Source organism: Nannospalax galili, unplaced genomic scaffold (genome assembly GCF_000622305.1).
Source record: "Nannospalax galili isolate Female #2095 unplaced genomic scaffold, S.galili_v1.0 scaffold302, whole genome shotgun sequence".
Taxonomy (NCBI): domain Eukaryota; kingdom Metazoa; phylum Chordata; class Mammalia; order Rodentia; family Spalacidae; genus Nannospalax; species Nannospalax galili.
This window is the reverse complement of record NW_008350120.1, coordinates 1649597-1674147: the sequence shown is the minus strand read 5'-3', so window position 1 is coordinate 1674147 and position 24551 is coordinate 1649597. Positions and strand designations below refer to the sequence as shown.

General features: G+C 39.7%; 1 protein-coding gene across 17 annotated transcripts in view; it reads left to right on the top strand.

Moving 5' to 3' along the window:
• The window catches only part of Kmt2c (lysine methyltransferase 2C), a 297069-nt gene that overhangs the window by 235248 nt on the left and 37270 nt on the right, over positions 1-24551 (top strand). For 13 of the 17 annotated variants that reach the window (XM_029570484.1, XM_029570488.1, XM_029570491.1 and 10 more), the window contains 13 exons: positions 1410-1514; positions 2742-2870; positions 3047-3079; positions 3170-3289; positions 8397-8529; positions 8760-8974; positions 10221-10294; positions 10784-10966; positions 11300-13222; positions 13672-13961; positions 16057-17849; positions 19396-19507; positions 22698-22776. In XM_029570484.1, coding sequence (XP_029426344.1) covers positions 1410-1514; positions 2742-2870; positions 3047-3079; positions 3170-3289; positions 8397-8529; positions 8760-8974; positions 10221-10294; positions 10784-10966; positions 11300-13222; positions 13672-13961; positions 16057-17849; positions 19396-19507; positions 22698-22776 — 5189 coding nt within the window. The remainder of the gene's footprint in view (positions 1-1409; positions 1515-2741; positions 2871-3046; positions 3080-3169; positions 3290-8396; positions 8530-8759; positions 8975-10220; positions 10295-10783; positions 10967-11299; positions 13223-13671; positions 13962-16056; positions 17850-19395; positions 19508-22697; positions 22777-24551) is intronic. The other 4 variants (XM_029570494.1, XM_029570489.1, XM_029570487.1 and 1 more) reach the window with 2 other exon arrangements.

The following is a 24551-nucleotide window of genomic DNA, read 5'->3' as shown; positions in this document are numbered from 1 at the left end:
GACCTGGAACTCACTATATAGACCAGGCTGGCCTTGATCTCACAGAGATCCGTCTGCCTCCTGAGTGCTGGATTAAAGGTAGGCGACATAATGGAGTTTTATTCATCAGTGAATGATGATGTTATGTCATGTGCAGGAAAATTGATGGAACTGGAAATTGTGTTAAGCAAATAACCCAAAATGAGAAAAACTAATGGCATGTGTTTTCTGTCATATGCAGTCTATATTTAGAAAGTATATGCATATATACTATGAAAGTAGGTGGGGGTTATGCTATGACAGAAATGAGTAAAGTTAGGGGAAGGTGGCTAAGAGGGAAATAGCAAACACTACATGTTTTCTCTTGTGAAATAGATTTGAACACGTAAAGAGATGAAAGCATAAAGGAGACTAGAGGGACAGAAGGCACCGACTGTGGGGGCCAGTGGGATGAAGTGTAATACAGGGTACAGTATACACAGACGAAAACGTCACAGTCCAACCCATCATTCTGTATGTAACTAAGCATTTCTAAAGTGAATATAATGGGTTTTAGAGAAGGCTCAGTGGTTAAGAGCACTGGCTGTTGTTACAGAAGACCCAGGTTCGAATCCTGGAACCCACATTTTGATCAACTACTCTCTGTAACTCCAGTTACAGAGGATCCAGTGACCTCTGAGGGTACTGTACAACACAGGTGCATGTACATGCTTGCAGGCGTAACACTTGTACACATACAATAAAAATAAATTTTAAAAAAGGGGAATATAACAAAGTCCATCTGTGCTCAGTCATCTCTGAAAATGTCTTTCTCACCTGCATTGTCAAACACATCCCTTGTAGTCTATTTTACTCCTTTATTGCAGTGTTATTGTGTGAAGTGAGCCCTGACACAAGTCCTTTGTTGGTCCAGTGACTTGGACAGTGCCTGTAGATGCAAGTCTTTGTATTGAAACAGTGTTTTAATACATTTAATGAGTCTTCAGTGTAGACGGGGAAGGAATAGTACTTTGGACCTTCCTTGTGCTTTACTAGAAATTTCAAAATAAGTCTTGTCTTTCATGTTTTATTAAATTGTGCTATGTTCTCTAGGTGTCATTCTTAGAGGTCCCACTGGAGTAATGTTATTTTTAACTTTTTTCTTTGTTAAAAGATTTTATTTCACTTTTATTGTTTAAGGGGCTTCAGTTTAGGTTTTACTTTGTCAGTATGTATACATCAGTCTTGAAAACGAATTCTGAGTTTTCAGTGTTAATGTTACTCAAACACAAGTGCTTTTGCTATTTAGTTCTTAAAGTCTCAGTGGGTTTTGATCTTTTTTCTCTTTCTTCCACTTCCCTCAGCAGCTGCTATAGTTTAGGGACTAAATTGGTTGGATAAGTAAGGACATTTTAGAATTTAATGTCTAGGAAAATACTTAATTTTTACAGGTACTGCTGATGACCCATTAGCTGATATTTCTGAAGTCTTAAACACAGATGATGACATTCTTGGAATCATCTCAGATGATCTTGCAAAATCAGTTGATCATTCAGGTATACATGACCACTGCCTGATTTCTGTTCTGTGACTTGAGAGATGTATGAATGTGGAACACGTTTAGTCTTTAGTCTTTTCCCCAGAAACGAAAGTGGGTTTGTTGTTTTGTTTGTTTGTTTGACTTTTTTTGACTGTGGCAAAGAAGTCAATATTTGACCCCTGGCTTTCCGGCTGCAGCTGGTTAATTTTGGTGCCTTTCTCATTGTGTCAGATTTAAGGCATGCTGCCTTCAAAGTCTTGCTGCACTTTGTTTCTTTTTGTGTGTTTCCCTCCCCTGCAGCTTCTGTGGTAATCATCCAATTTATTTGGTTTGGGTCTTGTAGGTCTTGATTTATGCACTTTCCAGGTTGGGAGCTCACCTTTCCCTTTTGGTAAGAATTGAGCACTGGATAACCGCTGCCTAGAAGTAGTCTCTTAGTGGTTTCAGCCGGACCAGCTGTGGGTGCATGCATGTTTATTAGTAGTGCTGATGTGTTACTAATCCTTACTTTGCTTTTCCCTTGCTGTGTGCAGCTAAAGCATAGTGCTTCCCATGACTTTCTTAATAATTTAAATGAATGTTTTTTCTTATATATTATATAATATATAATTCACAACGTTATACTTGAATGTTAGTTTCTAATACAAGATTAAATAAAAGCAGACTAAAATTTGTCTTAAGACTAATTTTTTTTATGTTTGAACCACAGGATGTTTAAATGTGATGGATATGTTATATTTTCATAATTTAACTGTAAAATAGTTAAAGAAATAATTTATAATGGAAATTATTCACAAAACGTTTATTAAGCCCAAATAGTGAATTCACAGCTTTAAATGAATTTATATTGAACTTTCCACTCTCGATCCACACGTTGCATATGATACTGCTGGCTGCATTCCAAGTTACAGCAGGCCTTCATGTAGTGGCTTCTCGGAGCTCTGATTTTAATATAGCTTAAAGTTTTCAGGCATTGCCAAGTTGAAATCAGGTGCAGTCATGTGTTCTTCAGGAAGTGTGTTCAGTCCCACTAATAGACAACTTTAAATGCCATCAAAACTTACAAATGCATTATGCCTAATTTTTATTAATGAACTATCCAAATTGCTACCAGAATTTGGTAATTGAGAAGAGTAGGTTTCATTTTAATCCTGTTGTTGTGTATTAATGGCGTAGATGACCATTTTACTCACTTTTTCCATATTCTAGATTTACCTTTTCATTATTTATCTCGTTCTTTTAGATATTGGTCCTGTTGCTGATGATCCTTCCTCCTTGCCTCAGCCAAGTGCCAGTCAGAGTTCGAGACCACTAAATGAGGAGCAGCTAGATGGGATCCTCAGTCCTGAGCTGGACAAAATGGTCACAGATGGTAAAGCATTTGCCCTACATCTAGGCTTTCTAAAAGACCTAAGTAAATAGGACTTTAAAGATTTCTGCATGCAGATTTATGTTTTGACTTATTTTCATGATTTCTGTATTAAATGCTATTTCATATTGATATATTGAATATTGCCATTGTTAATATTTCTATTTCTTTTATCTTAGGAGCAATTCTTGGAAAGTTATATAAAATTCCAGGTATTTGTGACGTGAATTTTTTAAATAGCATTCCCCATTTAATGACTCTAATGATTTTAATGTCATTATTATTATTATTTTATTTCACAGAGCTTGGTGGAAAGGATGTCGAAGACTTGTTTACTGCTGTACTTAGTCCTGCTGCCGCTCAGCCAACTCCATTGCCACAACCTCCCCCTCCACCACAGCTACTGTCAATGCACAGTCAGGGTATGTTACTGCTTTTATAGGCACGGCTCTGTGCGTGGGGGGAGTGGACCCCGGGGGGACCTGAGGTGCCGGTTCTCAACAGATGGTGTTTTTTGAGAGCACTACCCCACCAGCTTTTATTTATTTATTTGCTTATTTATTACTTGGTGCATGAACATGTACACGCACCTGTGCAAGTGTGTGTAGGTGTGTGGTCGCATGTTTATCACAGCATGCATGTGGAGGTCAGAATAAATGTGTAGGAATCCGGTCTCTCATTCTACCTTGTGGGTCCTAGGGATTGAATTAAAGTTGTCAAATTTGACTAGAAGCACCTTTACCTGCTAAGCCATCTTACTGACCTGTTTATTTTGTTTTTGTCTTTTAAAATTTATCGTGTGTGGGGCTGGAGAGATCGCTCAGTGGTTAAGAGAACTGACTGCTCTTGCAGAGAACCCAGGTTCAATTCCCAGCACCCACATGGTGGCCAACAACCATCTGTAACTCCAGTTCCAGGGGAATTCGATGCTGTCCTCTGACCTTCATGGGCATTGCATGACACGGTGCACTTACACACATGCAGGCAATACACTCACACAAAAAATAAAAAAATAAAATAAAATATTAAAAAAATTATTTTGTGTGTGCGCGTACGCGCACACGTGATGTATATGTGGAAGACAGAGGACCACCTACAGGAGTAGGCTGTCTACTTCTACACGTGGGTTCTGGGGCTCCAGCTCAGATTGACAGGCTTGACCACTCGCAGCACCTGACCACCTGCTCCCTGTAGCCATGGCTGGCCTGGATTTGCTATGGAGACCAGGCTAGCCTTTAACTAGAGATCCACCTGCCTCTGCTTCCCGAGTCCTGGGACTAAAGGCAAGCACCACTACGCCTGTCAACAACAGACTTTTTTTGTGCTGCAGACATTTGACTAACTGAGGTAGCTCCCTAGCTCCAACATGGTTGTTTATTAACACACACACACACACACACACACACACACACACACACACACACACACACACGAGTTTTGTTTTGTTCCTTAGTGTCACATATGCAAACTGATGGGAGAAAACTCACTTTTGTTGTGATGATTGAAAAATACTATCTTCAAGCACACACCTTCCTCTGAAATTCTCTTGATGTACATGATTCACCTTGAGACTGGAGCAGACTTGCCCATTTATTGGCAGTAGGGAGATCTTAATGTGCCTGTGCCTCTCCTTTCCTAACTCGTTTTTACTCTGCTCGTTTCCTACTTAGTGACAGCTACACTCAGAGAATCTGCTCCTGATTTCCTGTCGTTTCCTCTGAGGTGAAGTCATCAAGCCTCTCCACCTACCTCCCATGCTTTTAGATTTGTAGTGTATGGCCAAATACAAATTCCTGTTTTCCTAATTAAGGTCACCTCCTTAAACTGTGACATTTTTTAAGACTGGACTCTTGCTAATCACCATACACCGTAACAGAGAGCCTATGTTCAGAGTAAATCAGTGGCCTTTGTGCATTCTGAAATTCCTGTGAAAATTTGTCTCTTTTGTTTGATAAATTTTCTTCTACCTACTTGTAACATTATGCAATGCAAAGTATAAGACTCAAGTTTTCCCTCTTTTTGGAGAATTGAAATCTGATAACCAGGAAGTAAGATCTGTAGGAGTAGATCCAAGGGGGAACGAGTGCTGCAGCTGTGGGGCCCCCAGGAAAGGGTTTGAGGGTTCTGTAGTGGTGTGTGTTTCTAATAACTGAGCATAACAATATCTCTGTATCCTGTTGATGCTTCATGACTGTGTACTGACTTGATTAATGCAACACTATCTTTATAAGGCTTATCCTTTTTATGTAAGTAATTAAATATGCAAATTTATCCATTAAAAGTTTTGTGTTTACACAGAAAATTCCATAGTGCACGTAGGGGAAATAAATGAATTTCGACCAGTTTAACTGTTAATACAAATCCTGCTTGATACTTTGTCAGATTAAACCTTTGATTTACATTTGGGTAAAACACTTGTCAGAACTGTTTCTTGTCTTAATTGTTTTCACATGCTTTTAAATGATTAGGAGCTCATGTATTTTGTAATTGAAAGTACATATTTTAGAGATTAAATCAGTTACAGATGTACCCCTTCATTAAAATCTCAGCTGTTAGAGAAATGACTTCACTGTGCATTCTCTTTTATAAAAAGGTTTTTCATTTGTTTTTTGGGTTTTTTAAAATCTTTTTGAGGCAAGGTCTCCTTGTAGCCCCCCAGCTGGCTCGGAACTCACTGTGTAGACCGGTCTGGCCTTGAATTCACAGAGATCTGCCTGCCTCTGCCTCTGAGTGCTGAGATTAAAGGCTGAACCACCAACCCTGGCTACAGAAATGTTTTGAGATGACTTTTTTATTTTTTGAGTAGATAAATGGTGATATGCAATATAAGATGAGTCAAAAGGCCGACCACCCTCCTGAAAAAATCTTAAAATTGTGTTTTGTAAGTGTACAATTGACATATAGTGAAGTATAATCCAGGTAAAGCCTTAAGAAGCACATTCCAGTGTTCATGTTTGAACTAACAGTTCTAATGTAAGCATAAAGCATGGCCATGGTTTTTATTTGTATATGACAACACTGAGGTATTCAAGAAGGACATTGTGAGTATTTTCTAGAACAGGGGAGGAGTAATTAGGTAGTGCCTAAGAAGATAAAACTACAAAGAGATACTACTGCTAGGTCATTGACATCTGTGAAAATTAGGACGAGGCTGTTAGATTTTTTCCTCCAGGCTTCCGTTAGCCAGTGGAGGCTCAACTAATGACGTGACTTGATGAGTTGTATGTTTGGTAAGATGCTTCTGGTGTCAGTGTGGAAGTCGGCTGGAAACAGTGAGTTGTGGTAATGGCGCTGAGGAGATGGCTAGTGGATAAAGCACTTGCTTTACAAGCATGAAGACAAATGGTCCAAATGCTGGCTGCCACATAAAAGTTGGGAGGGCATGGTGGCCCATCTGACCCACCTTTAATCCAAATATTTGTGAGGCTCAGAGCAAGCAGGCTGGCTACACTAGCCAGAGTTGGCAAACCCTAAGATCAACAAGAGAAACTGCCCAATAAATAATGTGGTGAGCAACTGCGAGAGATGCTTGAACAAAGCTTTGGAAATTTCAAGAAGATTGAGATGTAGTAACTAGATGTCCCTTTAGGTAAAAGCGAGGTAATTGTTCAGTTCTTTCCATGAAGTCATGAGTCAAAAATACTCCTTTTATAAGCTATTAGAACCAAGATAAATATGGTAGTATTGAAGAAAAACTGTATCTGCTCTGAAGTTAATAATGAGTCAGGTGAATTTCAGCACTCACGAGGCTCAGGCAGGACAGTTGTCAGGAGCTCAAGGCCAGCCTGGGCTTCATAATGAGATGAGTTCCAGGGTAGCATGAGCTACATGGCAAATCCCTGTCTCTAACAATCATCAAGTGAGTAATGAAGGAAAGATGGTTTACATTTTACTTCTGTATCCTTGAACAAATATTTTGACTTTTCTGGTTCTTTTCTCTTAGATGAATGTACACATAATAAGCTCTTTTATTATGAAAGTTAATATATACACAACTTTAGCACATAGTAAAGAGCCAAATGAATAGCTATTGTCACTAGGAAACATCAGTAACAGTGGTGTTACCTCAGGTATTGCCGATAGATAGCTGTGAGAGTGAGCATACTCTTACCACACTTTGCTTTTCTTTATCCTAATTACATGAAAGCTGGTAAGAGAACTCAGGTGCTCACCACCAAGGCTGACAACCCGAGTTAGAGCTATTGTTATCCACATGGTAGGAGGAGAGAACCAACTCCTACAATTTGTCCTTTGACCTCAACACTTGCACTATGTGCCCCCCCAAAATAAATAAATGTAAAAAAATAAAATAAAACTTAATTAAAACGTCAGATTTCTTAGACTTATTTCTCCTTGAAGTTGAAAACAGATGTCATGTTCTACTTCGACTAAAAGTGGAAAATTAGCCCCTTAATTCTTTTCATTAACTTGCAGTCATAATTTTTGTCAATTGTGGTATTTTGATTCTACAGTTCCAGCTTTGGCATTTAGTAGTAGTAGACTATGTCTTAGCCTGGAGTTCTCGAGACAGCATCTTGAAAACTTGTGTGTGATGAACATCAGTTTCCTCACACAAGCACTGGAGCTAGCACAGTCCTTTTGTAGAATTCAGAGGACATGGTTTACATGAAAGAATATCGTGCTAAATATGATGGGTGTGCAGCATTATGCTCGATTTTCCTTCATCTAATGATATGACAAGGTGATCAGGTTAGGAGTTCTGTAACATTATTCCAAGTATAGCCAACTCTACAACTGTATTGCCATATGTACTATTTGGTAATATGAAGCTCCTGTAATACCACCAACCTAATCATAGTTATAAAGGGTCCATAGATCAGATTATAGCCCCAAAGATAATTAAATTTAACCCGAAGGTTCTTTGGAGATACAAGAAGACATGGTGTGCTGCCACCTCTACTTCCTCACTGGCTCCCTCTCCCTTCCCCTTCCTCCTCCTCCACCTCCCCTCCCCCCACACCTTCTCTGCACACCTCCTCCCACATCTTTGCTGGAAAAAGATAGCTTATTTTAAGTGATTTCAGACTTATGGATGATCATAGTAAATATTGCAAGTGTGATAATTTGTGTAATACCTGTTTTTTAAAAATAAGGTATTTGAAGCCTGTAAATAAGCTAGAAAAAGAATTAAATGTTTTTGGAAGCCAAATTTCAAGTAATGAAAAGACAAAAGTGTGATGCACTGTTTCTGTAGCCAATATGTATTGAGCTGCACGTTCTCTCAGTTAACGCACATGACAGTGCCTCCATTTACAAACTGAAGTGAAAGTCAGGTCCACTTCTCACAAACAGCAGACGCAGAGCTGCTGTACTCTAAAACTACGAAGTGTAGTTGTAGATGGCATATTTAAAAAATGTTATAACCATGTCACCCTTTAATCAGTATTATATAGTGTAATATTGAAAAGATCCTTTTAAATAACATGGAAAGTTTTTATTTAGGAGTATTTTAGCTACTTGTTATTTATATGTATTTGGAAAGTGAACTTTTTTCTTCCCTCCCTTAAGATGTTTTTTCGCGGATGCCACTCATGAATGGCCTTATTGGACCTGGTCCTCACCTTCCACATAATTCTTTACCTCCTGGAAGTGGATTGGGAACTTTCCCTGCTATGGCACAATCCCCTTATGCTGATGCCAGGTATTTAAAATCCTTACTTTCTATGGCAACTTAAATCATACCAACCTTACCTCTACCTTGGTCTTTTAAGTATGCAGGATTGTTAGTATTAACATTTATTGTGAGTTTTGCTGAAGATCACCAAGCTTGTTACTTTCAACTATTTTGTAACAAATCTGAGAGTGTTACTTGAGCATAGCATGAGTGAAAAGTTATTTTGCTTGTGAAGTGGACATGTTTATTTTTTCCAGGGATAAAAATCCAGCATTTAATACCATTGCAAGTGATGCTAACAGCTCTTGGGCACCATCAGCTCCCACAATGGAAGGAGAAAATGATGCCATGTCAAACACACAGAGGAGCACACTCAAGTGGGAGAAAGAGGAGGCTCTGGGGGAAATGGCAACAGTAGCACCAGTTCTCTACACAAACATTAACTTCCCCAGTTTAAAGGAAGAGTTCCCTGGTAAGTCATGGATGTCTTAAGCTGTTTTACTAACATTCTTTCAAACAGCATGCCTTTTTAAAAAATGTACACGATGGAGCTCGAGAGATGGCTCAGCAGTTAAGAGCACTGGCTGCTCTTGCAGAGGACCCGGGTTCGATTCCCAGCACCCACATGGCGGCTACGAACCGTCCTTAACTCCAGTTCCAGGGGAATCCGAAGGCCTCTTCTGACCTCCACGGCATTGCGCGACACGGATACACTCACATACATGCAGGCAATACATTTATACACATAAAATAAAAATAATAAATAAAATATTTTTTAAAATGTACACTAGCTAGAAAACCTGTAGTGTCGCCCGTTTGGCTAATTGGACTGTCCGTGATGTGAAGACTCAGTGTCTAGGAACACAGTGCACCTAACCCCAGACCCTCTCTTCATTTGTATATTTCTCAGTTTTTTTCAATCAATGAAATTATTTAATTTTTTTATTTTTTGAGGCAGGTTCTTCTTGTCCCCAATTTACCTGGAACTGGTTTATGTAGACCAGGCTAGCCTCGATCTCACAAATCCGCCTGCCTCCTGAATGCTAGGATTAAAGGCTTGAGCCACCATGCCTGGCTTATCTTCTTAAATATATTTTTATTCTTTGACAATTTCATGCATTCATACAGTATGTCATTTTGGTTTATCTGCATCATATGTGCATAATAATGCATGACTCTAATCCCAACACTTGGGAGGCAGAGGCAGAGGCATCACTGTGAATTTGAGGCTAACCTGAGTTGCATAGGGAGACCAAAAAAGTGTGTGTGTGTGTGTGTGTGTGTGTGTGTGTGTGTGTGTATTTGTCTTACTATGTATTGTTCAAAGAAGTTAACACTATAGGTTGAGAGCACCGAGAACCAGGAGTAGTTCATTCCTATTTTGGATATTTACATATACTTAATGAAATTATCATGGGGTTATCTTAGACATGGAATACAAGTCCAGAAACAAATTTCATTTGTGTTTCATCTGCACCTAATGAACGTAGCCTGAAAGATAATTTTATATTGTGTGGTAACCACTTGTTTTACCTGAGACCAGATCACTACTTGTAGTGTCATGTTGGTACTCAAAATCTTTAGAAAATATAGACCATTTCAGATTTTTGATTGTCCATTGTGTTTACTTGATTTGTGCTTCTTCACAGCACGGTTCTTTAGTCATTTTTCTACAGCACCTTGGTGTCACACCTCTGATGTGTGCTGTTCTCTTGCAGATTGGACTACTCGAGTGAAGCAGATTGCTAAGCTGTGGAGAAAAGCAAGCTCTCAGGAAAGGTCACCATACGTGGTACTTAAAATAATTCCTGTGTTTTAAGTTTTTAAGCACAATATTTGAAACTTTTATTATCTTAGGTGATAAAAAGACTTTCCATTGCAGAAAATGCTTGTAAGTAATTGTAATACTAACAGGCCACTTCATTTTTAACTTTTTAAAACCTTTTAATTTTTATTATTTTATATGTATGAGAGTATTGCCTGCATGTGTGTAAGTGTACCTGTGTTGTGCAATGCCCACAGAGGTCAGAAGAGGGTGTCAGATCCCCCTGGAACTGAAGTTATGAACAGTTGTTAGCTGCCGTGTGGGTGCTGGTAGCATGCACTGTGAGGAAGGTAGGTAGTGGTAGCATGCACTGTGAGGAAGGTAGGTTCTTGTGTAGGTCCTTTCTTAGCAGAGACTGTCATTTCAAGGATAATTTTTCAACTATTCAAGGCAGATTTTACTTTTATTTCTTGAAAACATTGGTACATAGTTCTTTTTTTTTTCTTTTTGTCAAAGCAAAAAGCAAGAGATAACAGAGCTGCTTTACGCATTAATAAAGTCCAGATGTCAAATGATTCCATGAAAAGACAGCAACAGCAAGACAGCATTGATCCCAGCTCTCGCATGGACGCAGACCTTTTTAAAGATCCTTTAAAGCAAAGAGAATCAGAGCATGAACAGGAGTGGAAATTTAGACAGGTATTGGGTTTTTGAATGATTTTGTTTTTAAAAACTGCTTTTTTGGTTAGAGAGGTATTTATATCACTTCAAAATTTAGCTACTAATTGAACATGAAAATATGAATTAATGCTTTCCCTTGAAATATGTTCAAATTTGCTTTAGAAATTTATTGAAGCAAATAATTTGTTGTCCTATGCATAAATTTGGGCTACTATGATGAAGAATCTTTTGTTGTTATTGTTAGTAATTAGTAATCTAATTATGGAAGCAATCTTACATCAGATTTTGTGTTGCCATTTCATCCCCTTTATGGTTATTTTTCCTCATGTTCTTTCTTTCCTCTCTTAACAGCAAATGCGTCAGAAGAGTAAGCAACAGGCTAAGATTGAAGCCACACAGAAGCTGGAGCAGGTGAAGAATGAGCAGCAGCAGCAGCAGCAGCAGCAGCAGCAGCAGCAGCAGCAACAGCAGCAGCAGCAGCAGCAGCTGCAAGGTTCTCAGCACCTTTTAGTACCTTCTGGTTCAGATACTCCAAGTAGTGGAGCACAGAGTCCCTTGACACCTCAGCCTGGCAATGGAAATGTGTCTCCTGCCCAGACATTCCATAAAGACCTATTCTCCAAACAGCTACCCAGTGCCCCTGCTTCTACACCTTCAGATGATGTGTTTGTCAAGCCACAACCTCCACCCCCTCCTGCAACGCCATGCCGGATACCCCTTCAGGAAAGTCTTTCCCAGTCTCAAACGTCTCAGCCACCTTCTCCACAAGTGTTTTCACCAGGATCTTCTAATTCCCGACCACCATCTCCAATGGATCCTTATGCAAAAATGGTTGGTACCCCTAGACCACCTTCTGGTGGCCATAGTTTTCCCAGAAGAAATTCCGTTACACCAGTGGAAAACTGTGTGCCTTTACCATCAGTTCCTAGGCCCATTCAGATGAATGAGACCACAGCCAGTAGGCCATCCCCAGCCAGAGACTTGTGTTCTTCCTCCATGACAAACAGTGACCCCTATGCAAAGCCTCCTGATACACCTAGGCCCATGATGACAGACCAGTTCCCCAAACCTTTTAGCCTTCCTAGGTCTCCCATAGTTTCAGAACAAACAACAAAAGGTCCTCTAGCAGGTGGAACCAGTGATCACTTTACTAAACCATCTCCTAGGGTAGATGCATTTCAGAGGCAACGGATATCTGACCCATACTCACGACCATTGTTGACACCTGCCCCAGTTGATATTGGGCCTGGACCTTTTAAGACCCCACTGCACCCTCCTCCATCTCAGGATCCTTATGGATCAGTATCACAGGCATCAAGACGAGCATCTGTTGACCCTTATGAAAGGCCTTCCTTGACTCCAAGACCTGTAGATCCTTTTTCTCATAGTCAGGCAAGTGATCCATACAGCCAGTCTCCCCTAACTCCACATTCAGCGATGAATGACTCTTTTACCCATTCATCAAGGGCCTTTTCTCAGCCTGGAACCATATCAAGGACAGCATCTCAGGACCCATACTCTCAACCCCCAGGAACTCCACGCCCTGTTATAGATTCTTATTCCCAACCCTCAGGAACAGCTCGGTCCAATCCAGATCCTTATTCTCAACCTCCTGGTACTCCCCGGCCTACCACTATTGATCCGTATAGTCAGCAGCCGCCAACCCCCAGGCTTTCTCCACAGACAGACATGTTTGTTACTTCTTCAACAAATCAGAGACACTCTGATCCATATGCTCACCATCCTGGAACCCCAAGACCTGGAATTTCTGTTTCCTATTCTCAGTCACCAGCAACACCAAGGCCAAGGACTTCAGAGGGTTTTACCAGGTCCTCAGGTGCAAGACCAACCCTCCTGCCAAACCAGGATCCTTTTCTGCAAGGAGCACAAAACCGAGCACCAACTTTATCTGGCCCTTTGGTGAGGCCAAGTGATACATGTTCCCAGACACCAAGGCCACCTGGAACTGGCCTTCCAGACACATTCAGCCGTGCTTCCCCATCTGCTGCTCGTGATCCCTATGATCAGCCTCCAATGACTCCAAGGCCCCAGTCTGACTCTTTTGGGACTAGTCAAGCTGTCCACGATATTGCTGACCATCCAGGGTCTGGGTCAGAGGGAAGCTTCAGCACATCTTCAAGCCTTCCTGTTAATTCCCAAGGCCAGCAGTTCTCTAGTGTCTCCCAGCTTCCTGGATCTGTCACAACTTCAGGAGGAACTGATACACAGAACACTATGACTATGTCTCAAGCAGACACAGAGAAACTAAGACAGGTAAATACTGCATGTCTTCAGATGTTTTAAATGTAGTGGTTTTGAAGCTGCTCAAGAAGTCAAATAGTATTTTTTTAATTCTTTGGAGTTTGTTATATATAAGGAAAAAATGAACTGGTACAACTAGCATCAGTTGAGTTGAATTTAACCCAGATCTAATCTGATTCTTCATGAATTTGTTAGGAGATTTTTAAATACCAAACCTTTCGCTTTCATGGTGGTTATTTTGCAAAGGGAAAAAAAAAAAAAAGACCCAAATCACCAGGTGGAGGATGTGTGTGTATGTATATATGTATGTGTATGTTTAATAAGTAGTTAAATGTAACTAGTGTTTTATGATGCTATGAAGCATTTTGAAATTTTAAACATTAATGTGGTCACATAATGAAAGCATTGAGATTTCTTTTTTAAGTATTAGAAATCCCAGCAATTTTCTCTCTTCCCTTCAGCGGCAGAAGCTGCGTGAAATCATTCTCCAGCAGCAGCAGCAGAAGAAGATTGCTAGTCGCCAGGAGAAGGGGCCTCAGGATACACCAGTAGTGCCTCACCCAGTGCCCCTTCCACCCTGGCAGCCAGAGAATGTCAACCAGACTTTTACTCGACCTCCACCTCCCTATCCTGGGAACATTAGATCACCTGTTATTCCTCCACTAGTACCTAGATACCCAGTTTTCCCCAAAGATCAGCGTGGACCCTATCCTGATGTAGCTGGTATGGCGATGAGACCTCATGGATTTAGGTAATGCTTTTGATTTCCTGTCAGATTTAAATTGCTATTGGAAGAAGGAACTGGGCTAATAGTCAATATGTTGTGATAGTTTTCTATTTCTCTCACCTTTGTGAGATATACCGTTAGTAGTATTTGTAACTAAGGAAGGTTCATGGATTTCTTTCTTCCCTCCTCTACACTCTAAAATTAGTCCTTTTGTCATTTAGTATTATATACTTTAAATTACTTGTAGACCTGATGATTTACTTTATCATTCTAGTCAAACAACATCTTCAGAAATGTAGTGCCTGGGCTGGAGACATGGCTCAGCAGTTAAGAGTATTGACTGCTCTTGCAGAGGACCTGGATTCGACTCCCAGCACCCACATGGCTGCTAACAACTGTCTATAACTCCAGTTCCAGGGGATCTGATGCCTTCTTTTGACATCCACTAGCGTTGCATGACACAAATGCACTTGCACACATTCAGGCCATACACTCATACACAAAGAAAGAAATATAGTTGTTTAATTGAGAGTTGCACATTGGAGAGATACCTCCCCTTATCATCTTTGAATGATGTGGTTTGATTGCAAAATGAACTATGATGAATTATGATAATGTTTCCTTCTTTGAAGTGGCTGATAGGAAGGTCAAACCCAAACTTTATATAAGGAGAGAATTCTCTTAAAATTACTTATTTTTATTGTATGTGTATGAGTGTTTTGCCTACATGCATGTTAAGTCCACTATGTGCGTGTGGCACTGGCAGAGACTAGAAGGTATGCTGCAAACCAAACCCAGGCCCCCTGCAGAACAGCAGTACTGTTAACCACTGAACCATCTCTCTAGCTGAAGCGGAGGGGCATGTGTGTGTGTGTATAGACAGGGTCTCCCTGTAGTCCCAGCTCGTCTGGAGCTCACTAAGCAGACCAGGCTGGCCTTGAACTCGCAGAGATCCACCTGCCTCTGCCTCTGCTTCCCTAGTGCTGGGATTAGAGGTACTTATTTCCTTTTTCCTTCCACTTTAGTTGTAGTTTGTGTTCATTGCTGTTTTACTATATATATTTTTACATAGTATATGTATGTATTATTGTATGTGTGTATATGTTTTACATGTTTTTGCGTACAGGTCAATGCTAGATCACTTTTCACCTTCTTTTTTGAGTCAAGGTGTCTCACTAAGCCTAGACCCCACCAATTTTCTAAGATGCCATCTGTTCAGCCCTATTCACATCTGTTGAGCCCTAGAGATGTTCCTTTCCCCCACTCTTAATCCCACTCTCGTTACAGGTATCACAACGCCTACCTGTTTTGCATGGTGCTGGGCATCTGGACTCAGATCTGCATCTTTGATCAGTCATTACTGACTGAGCCATCTCCCTGGCTTCATGTTTCTCTCTCTCTTTTTTAATTGTATGTGTGTGCATATGTGCCCATTGCATGTACCATGGGATACACGTGGTAGTCAGAGGATAACCTTGTGGACTGGGTTCTCTCCTTCCACCTCTGCATTGGTCTGTGAGTTGACCTCAGGTTGGCAAGTTTGTGTGGCAAGTGCTATTAACACCAAGACAAACCTGCAAGCTGGTTTCATATTTTGCCTTTTATTTCTTTTAGAATGAGGCAAAAGAAAAAAGTTGTTCTAGAATATATCCATGTACTTAATCTTTACAGACAATGCCTACCCTTCTTGATCTCTCACCCCCTGTCCTCACTGCCATCGCACAAGTAGGTTAAGTGTCTTCTCATATGCTGAGGCCTGTGACTCTCTCTAGTCTAATTTCATTCTTCCCACAAATCTGCTTTCTCTGTGTTGAAAATGTAGAAAGGAATGGGCTCCTATTCAAAACTGTAGCACTTTTGTTCTTAGTTCTGTTTGTAGCTATTTCTTTGTTCATGTTAGTTGTTGGACAACGTAAACCTTTAGAGCTCAGTTTAGCACTTAGCCAGCTTGCTGTATATGGATGCTTATAAGTTCCTCCAAATGGTGATAGTTGCATTTTTGCTGTCATTGGGCTTGGCAAGTATTCATCTATAGATTAATCTAAAACTTCTTTTTCCCTTTCTCACCCTATTTCTAATTTGAATATCATTCTTAAGTATTTGCTGTTTTTGTTTTTAGATTTGGATTTCCAGGAGGTAGTCATGGTCCCATGCCAAGTCAGGACCGCTTCCATGTGCCTCCTCAGCAAATGCAAGGATCTGGAATTCCTCCACACCTAAGAAGATCAATGTCTGTGGAAATGCCCAGGCCTTCAAATAATCCACCAATGAATAATCCAGTTGGGCTTCCTCAGCATTTTCCACCACAGGGTCTGCCAGTTCAACAGCATAACATACTGGGCCAAGCCTTTATTGAATTGAGGCATAGAGCTCCTGAAGGAAGGCCACGGTTGCCCTTCACTGCTTCTCCTGGCATGGAGTCACCTTCTCATCCAAGACATGGAATCTTCATTCCCCGACCAGATTTTCCAGGCCCTAGACACACAGACCCTGTGAGACGACCTCCCCAGTGTTTACCTAATCAGCTACATGTACATCCAAGTTTAGAACAGGTACCACCATCTCAGCAAGAGCAAAGTCATCCTGCCCATCAGTCGTCTATGGTCACAAGGCATCCTTTAGGTGGTGAATTTTCTGAGGTTCCTTTGTCAGCATCTACCCCAGCTGAAGCAACATCTGATGACTTACAGATAACCAACCAGTCTTCCAATGGCTTGGAGGAAAAACTGGATTCTGATGACCCTTCCGTGAAAGAACTAGATGTTAAAGACCTTGAAGGGGTAGAAGTCAAAGACTTGGATGATGAAGATCTTGAAAATTTAAATTTAGACACAGAGGATGGCAAGGGTGATGAGCTGGATACTTTGGATAATTTGGAAACAAATGATCCTAACCTGGATGACCTCTTAAGGTCTGGGGAATTTGATATCATTGCATATACAGATCCAGAACTTGACCTGGGAGATAAAAAAAGCATGTTCAATGAGGAATTAGACCTCAGTGTTCCAATCGATGATAATCAGTGTGCTGCTGTTGATCCAAAAAAAAAGGAGCAGGAAGAGAAAACTGTTGTCCTCTCTGATGACTGTCTGCCACAGAAAAAATGCACTGCTGCCAGTGATATAAAAACCGAAGTCCTATCTCCAGATGCTGAAGAAGCAGCACAGTGCGAAGCTAAGAACAGTGACGAGAGTGAAGGTGACGGTGACGCTCCGGGTTCGCAGGCTTCTCACACAGACCCCGGTGAGGGAGAGAAGGCTTTGCTGCCTACTGACCCAGAAATGCTTGAGAAAAATGATGGAGAAAATGCTGGCCCTAGTGGCAGTGCCATTCAAGGCTCCACTCCTCTGCCTGCTCAGGATGTGATGAACTCTTGTGACATCACTGGATCAACTCCAGTCCTCTCAAGTTTACTCTCTAATGAAAAATCTGATCATTCAGACATTAGGCCTTTAGGGTCTTCCCCACCAGCTCTGCCCATCTCACCATCCAGTCTTGGGTCAAGTTTGCCTCCTACTTTAATAGCACCACCTGGCCCACTTTTGGATAATGCCATGAATTCTAATGTAACAGTAGTCCCTAGGGTAAACCATGCTTTTTCTCAGGGTATGCCCGTAAATCCAGGATTCATTCAGGGTCAGTCATCAGTGAACCACAGTTTAGGCACAGGAAAACCTACAAATCAAACTGTGCCTCTTACAAATCAGTCCAGCACCAGTGGCATATCTGGACCCCAACAGCTAATGATTCCTCAAACATTAACTCAGCAGAATAGAGAGAGACCCCTCCTTCTAGAGGAACAGCCTCTGCTTCTACAAGATCTTCTGGATCAGGAGAGGCAGGAGCAGCAGCAGCAAAGACAAATGCAAGCCATGATTCGTCAGCGGTCAGAACCGTTCTTCCCCAACATTGGTAGGAATTCCCTTGTGTCTCAAAGTATATTACTGAGGGCATCTGAGTGGTATGCAGCATGCTTGTAAGAGTTCATTAAAATTGTATTTGGAATAGAGCACTGAGAATTTTCTGTTTCTCCTGGAGCTTCAAACTGAAAGCAGGAATTAAAAATTGTTTCCAGGTCAATCAAGATCCAGACCTCATTAATTCAGCTACTTACGGTATTAATAGAAACTAGTTCTTTTAAGCCAGGCGTGGTGGCTCGCTCACTTCTTTAGTCCCAGCACTCAGGAGGCAGAGGCAGGTGGCGCTCTGTGAGTTTGAGGCCAGTCTGGTCTACATAGAAAGTTCTAGACCAGCTGGGGCCACCGAAAGACCCTGTCTCACAAAAAACAACAACAAAAAACTAGTTCTTTTTAGTTTTATCTGCTAAATGATATTACTAAATCATCTGATTTCTGAAAAGATAAATTTAAGTAAATTATGATAGAAATGAAGCTTCTTGCTGTCCTTTAGTGTATTAAGTGTTTGGCAAGTTTTTTTGTTTTGTTTTTTTTCACCGACACCTCATTCAACTTTTGTTTTACTGATTTTTAAAAAATAATAAAAACCTGCTGGGCATGGTGGCACACGCCTTTGGCAGGTGGGTCTCTATGAGATCGAGGCCAGCCTGGTTTACATAGCAAGTGCCAGGCCAGGTGGGGCTATAGGGAGACCCTGTCTCAAACAGACCAAAGATATAATAATAATAATAATAATAATAATAATAATAATAGCCCATGCAGCCAAAATGCTTCAGTGCCTCTGAGCATAAGAATTAAAATTCAGTAGGCACGTGTCCAAGGAATACTCCTAAATAAACAGAAAAGCATTGTATCCATGTGTATTACCAGTTTCAGCATATGGATTTTCCCCCACTTACATGGAAAGAGAGATTTTCTCAGTATCCTGTCAGTACTTTATCATGTTGGTGTATTCTAGAAAAATTGGTAGTTTTTTGTTTTTGTTTTCCCTTTTATAAACTAATAACTAGCTGGTTATGGTAGGGCATTTTTAATCCCAGCCCTTTGGAGGCAGAGGGCCCTGAATCTCTACATGGCCAGCTTGGTCTATGTAGGCTGCTGGGACTCTAGGGAGACACAAAACAAAACAAAAGACTGATAGCTAGTTTAGTGGAATTCCTTAGTGTTAGAAGTGACTGCGAGTTCTCATTCCTGCTGTTACATTACTAATGAAATCATTCCGATCAGCATAGTGCAAGTTTGGATGAAAGGAAATTACAGTGCCATACATTATTGTTATGATCACCTTTAGACTTGTCAGACTTGGTTTCATTTCTGAAGGACTAAAGTATTAAAGTATTGCTCCATTATGGATACTTGAGGTACAATTATTTCAAGATTAGGTTGTTGTCATCTCTGGTTTTCCATGTGATAGTTAATAAATGGTACAGTATAAGAGTCTATAAATTACATTAATGGCTTTGATATTTAAATTTACCTCTTCATGTATCTTGACCCATGAACTATGAAGTAAGTAACTTCAAAATATATTTCTTCTTTAGATTTTGATGCAATTACAGATCCTATAATGAAAGCCAAAATGGTGGCTCTTAAAGGCATCAATAAAGTTATGGCACAGAACAATCTGGGCATGCCACCAATGGTGATGAGCAGGTAAGAAGAAGTACTGTTTTTCTTCTCAGGCATGTGGATGTACATGAAAATACTACTGCTTCTTAGAAAGAACTCATAAAAACTTAAAAACCTGGGGCTGGAGAGGTGGCTCAATGGTTAGAGCACTGCCTGCTTGCAGAGGACCTGGGCTGGATTCTTAGCACCCACATGTTGGCTACATCTGCATCTGTAACTCCAGTTCCAGGGGATCCAGCTCCCTCTTCTGACCTCTGTGGACACTGCACCTACATGCAAGCAAAACACTCATACACACAAAATAAAAATAAGTAGAAAAAATTAAAATACTATGCAAATGCAGGGAATTAGCATTGATAGCATCAGGAGGATAAACACAGTAGAACATCACATACCTGTTTAAAAGGTTGACTTGGTCAGTTCAGAAACCAGAACTGGTTTAAGTGTGTGCTGTGTGCTCTTGTTAGTACGAAGAGACGTTTGAGTTGAGATGCTGAGTGGTTAAGCAAACATAAATTTAGCTCTGAAATGAAATATTCCAAGATTGACTTTGAATTAGAAAAGAAAAAGAAGCCAGGCTTGGTGGCACACAGCTTTAATCCCAGCACTTGGGAGGCAGAAGCAGGCGGATCTTTGTGAGTTCGAGGCCAGCCTGATCTGATCCACACAGTGAGTTCCAGGACAGCTGGGGCTACAGGGAGACCCTGTCTCAAAAAAGACAAAAAAAAAGAAAAGAAAAAGAGAAAATAGATAAGGGGCAAGTTTATATTAAAAATGGGATAGTTCCTAATAGTTATAACACCTAGCAGAAAAATGGTAATTATGAATTCAAGAAAGTTATTAGGGCTGAGTACTTACTATATGACCGCTAGTGGACAGTTTCTTGAATTTTATATTACAACTTCAGAGTTCCATGGCTTTTCTTTTTTTTTTTTTCTTTGTGGTCTCTGCTGTAGTACAGTCTTGTAGAACGAGAATGCTTAGGAATGGTATCTGTACACTTGTGTTTCTGACCAGCGTACTGAGTTGTTCTTGATTGTGTTGCTGTCTGTGATTTCTGTCAGGATGTCAGAACAGTAAACAGAGCCTCAGTTTAGCTGAATAATTTTGTTGAAAAAAAATTTTAAAAGGAGTGTGAATGACTGTGCAATTGAATGTAAAATCTATATAGATTTAAGATATGTGCAGTGCTTGAGAGAGTCAGTTCTTAAGAGTGGGGGCTGGAGAGATGGCTCAGCAATTAAGAACACTGGCTGTTCTTGCAGAAGACCCAGGTTCGAATCCCAGCACCCACATGGCAGCTAACAACTGTCCATAACTCCAGTTCCAGGGGATTTGACAGCCTCTTCTGTCCTCTGTGGGCATTGCACGACACGGGTGCACTTACCTACAAGCAGGCAATACATGCCTACACATAAAATAAAAATAGTAAATAAAATATTTGAAAAAAGAAAGTATAGTGCTTTTCAACTATTGAGATACTCTAGACATGATTAAGAAGCATTTTTGAGATCAAAGTAGAAATTGTGGTTTGTAATGATTTTCATTATTGAGCAATATTTATTAGCACTGTTCCTCTGTCACAGGAAAGGCTTATGGCATAAGCCTTTTTAGCATATTCTTGAACCTTTTGAAATTCTCAGAACATTTTATATATGTAAAATAAAAATAGAGAATTGAAAAAGAAATCAACTACATTTTTAAGCATAGCTATTTATATAATTATATTATGGTATATGTACTTCTTACTGCATTAACAGACATAATTTCAAGGAAAATGATATATATCCTACTGGTGATGGTTATACTGCTAATATTTAATTTGATACAGAGTTATAATAGCAGGAAATGCTAAATATTATCCAGCTTTTAGTTTAAAATCTGGGATTTAGACTCAGAGCTCTTTGCTTATCTTACATGCATTCAGCATGGCGTCTATGCCGTTAGATGTGTAGTGCTTGTCAGTCACATGGTAAATGTACTGGTGACACTCTGAATGCTTCTCAGTAGAGTAATTTGATATGTTGAATGATGGAGGACAGTGAGCGGTATTTACAGGCATAACTATTACTCATGTATTTAATCCATGTACATTACATATATATATGTGTGTGTGTATATATATATATATATATACACACACACACATATGTGTGTGACAAAGTAAATGAATCAGACCCCTGAGTAAGTCAACATATATATTCTAAGCTCTAATGCCATTTAAATCCTACTATACAATATTTGGGATATATTTTGAAATTGTGTACTGTGTATGTTTTAGTATGTTAGATATTCCATGACTCCAGAAGACAGATCTGTTTTCTTTTATCTTTTTTTCCTTTTTTTTTTTTTTTTTTAATTTTCTTTTTGAGGCAGGGTCTCTCTCTTTCCCCCGCTTGACCTGGAAAGCACTATGTAGATCAGGCTGGCTTTAACTCACAGAGATCCACCTGCCTCTGCCTCCCAAGTGCTAGGAATAAAGGCGTGAACCACCACATCCAGCCAGATCTGTTTTCATATAAGCCATTAGTACTATAGATCTATAGGCTTAATTAGAATAAATAACATTTTATAGAGGTTAGCCACCAGTTTTTTATTTGCTTTAATCATTAGAGATAGACATGAAAATGTGTGAATGTTTTAAGATAACATTTTTCTTTCAGAATACAGAAGAGCTAAGCCACCACACTTTCAGTTTTTCTGATACAGGATCTCATTCTGTAGCCCCTTCTGGCTTGGAACTCTTGCTGGCCTTGAACTTGTGACAGTCCTCCTCCCTCAGCCTCCTGTCGTGAACCACTACCATGCTAGGTTTACTAGTTCATTTTTAATAGGATTGAAACATGAAGAAATTATCTTTATTTTTTCACTGAAGCTAAATCTTCACGGTCGTTATAATAAAGGCTTTAACTTGTTTCATTTTAGGTTTTAGGGAATCCTATCCTAATTCCAACCTCTGGAATTAGTTTCGTTGGCTTCTTATACAGCCTTACTGGTGCCCATGAAGATACTTACCTAATCCTTCTGCACCTTTCCTTTTCAGTGATGTGTTTTCAGTGTGTTGATAGGGTTCTGGGGGAACTGTGGGACACCCAGAGGATGGGTTGTAATAAGTGTTCTCCATAGAGAAGCAATGCCATTCCTCTTCCCTTCCCCAGAAGAGAGCCTTGTGGGAACCAGTTTCTAAGTACCCTTCATTTGGTACTCCCTACAGATTCCCCTTCATGGGCCCATCAGTTGCTGGAGCACAGAACAGTGAAGGCCAGAGTCTGGTGCCACAAGCTGTCGCCCAGGTAATGCTCAAATCACTCAGTTATAGAGGGCGTACCGATCTATTTTTTACCCAACATGTGTCATAGTGAAGTCTTCCTGGAGTGGAGTAGGAACTCTGAAGTTCTGTAAACACAGAGAACTAAAGATATGCTGTTTAAGCAAAAGACAGATTTCTTAAAAAATTACTGAATGATTACTGTTTAATCATTATATTACCAATATAATTTGATGGTATTTAGATTCCCCTGTCCCCCACCTGCACTTTCCCTTACTGCTCCCTGCCCAGTCTAGTGTACTCCATCATATATATGTATGTATATATGTAAATTAGACCAATATATGTCTAATATGTGTCCCCAAATATCTTCAGTCTGGGTCCCTCCACTGGGGCCTGTTAACTTACCAAGAGTCCCACCCTTGAAAGAAACTGGCTCTTCCCACTCTCTGCAGTAATCACTGCCAGAAGTTCTTAGGTAAGGTTGGGGCTTCTTACCCACTTTCTGGTAAAAGACAATTTTTTCTTTTAAATTGACTGGAATTTCTGCAAAGAACTTGTCCATTTTAAAGGGAGAAAGTTACTTGGAGAGAAACTAAATGCTTTTGGGCTTCTAGTTTTATATTCACTTATTACTCTACAAAGACATTTCATATCCTGTACATAGGAATTAATCCATTATGTTTAAAATTCAAAACTGCCAGAAACATTAGGTTTGTAACATTCTCTTTAGATATATTTACTCCTTCGTGTAACTGGTTTTTGAATATTGAACACTTGTAATGTTTTAAGTGCAGATATTTATGCTGCATCCCTAGTGTCAAGCAGTGCCTGGAATAGAACTTCTTTCAAATGGTATTTCCTTTTTTTGTTTTTTTTTTTAGACTGTGTATCTGGCTAGAAGAAGCTACCTACTCTATGTTCATTTGGAATTATATAATTTTTTTCATTACAACAGCATTGACATATTCAATAAGAATTTCCAAAACTAAGTTGCATCTCCTTCAAAACTGGCTGTAAATTTTTAGATTTACAGTTGAATGAATACAGTTACACAATATTGTACTCAGTATAAACCCTATAAGACATAAAATTACATGAGGTTTTAAACTTTAAAAAAGATCTCCATTTCAGTTTTTTTACCCTGACAGTTATACTTCAGATTTGTTATGCAGATCATTTATACCTTTTTTTCTTATTCAGAGAGAAACATCTTTTGATATAGTAGAAAAGGCTTAAGCTTTGTAACAGAGTCTTTATAAATCCCCAGTTTTACTATGAATTTACTGTGCAACTTTGGGCAAGTTCTTTAACCTCTTTTTACTCATGTGTTACATCATAGACCAATTGCCCTACAGTATTATAAAAATTGAGGATAATAAATTCTGGCTTGTAAGTGTAATTTACAGTTGTTAGCTCACATGTAACAGAACTTGTCTCAACTAGGTAAATTTTTTTTCAGAATTTTATTTATCAGGTCATTGCCAGAAAATTATGAGATTATCAGTTAGTCGTTTGTGCTTAAGGCATTAGTTAGAATCATAAGACTACCATTTTTAATTAGCACATCTCCTTTTTTATTTGTGTGTTACAACATCAGTTCTTGTTATAATTATCTTTGTGCTATGCAGTGTTGTTTAGTGAATCTGGAACATGTGTTCATAAATTTGATGCCAGAAGAAACTAAGTAGGCTTCATCAAAAAGTCAGATTTTATGTGAATTTTTAGCTTAATGGTGTTGATTGTTGATTTGCTCCAGTATTATCCTTCAGATGAATAATTATTTTTCAGCTAAATCTA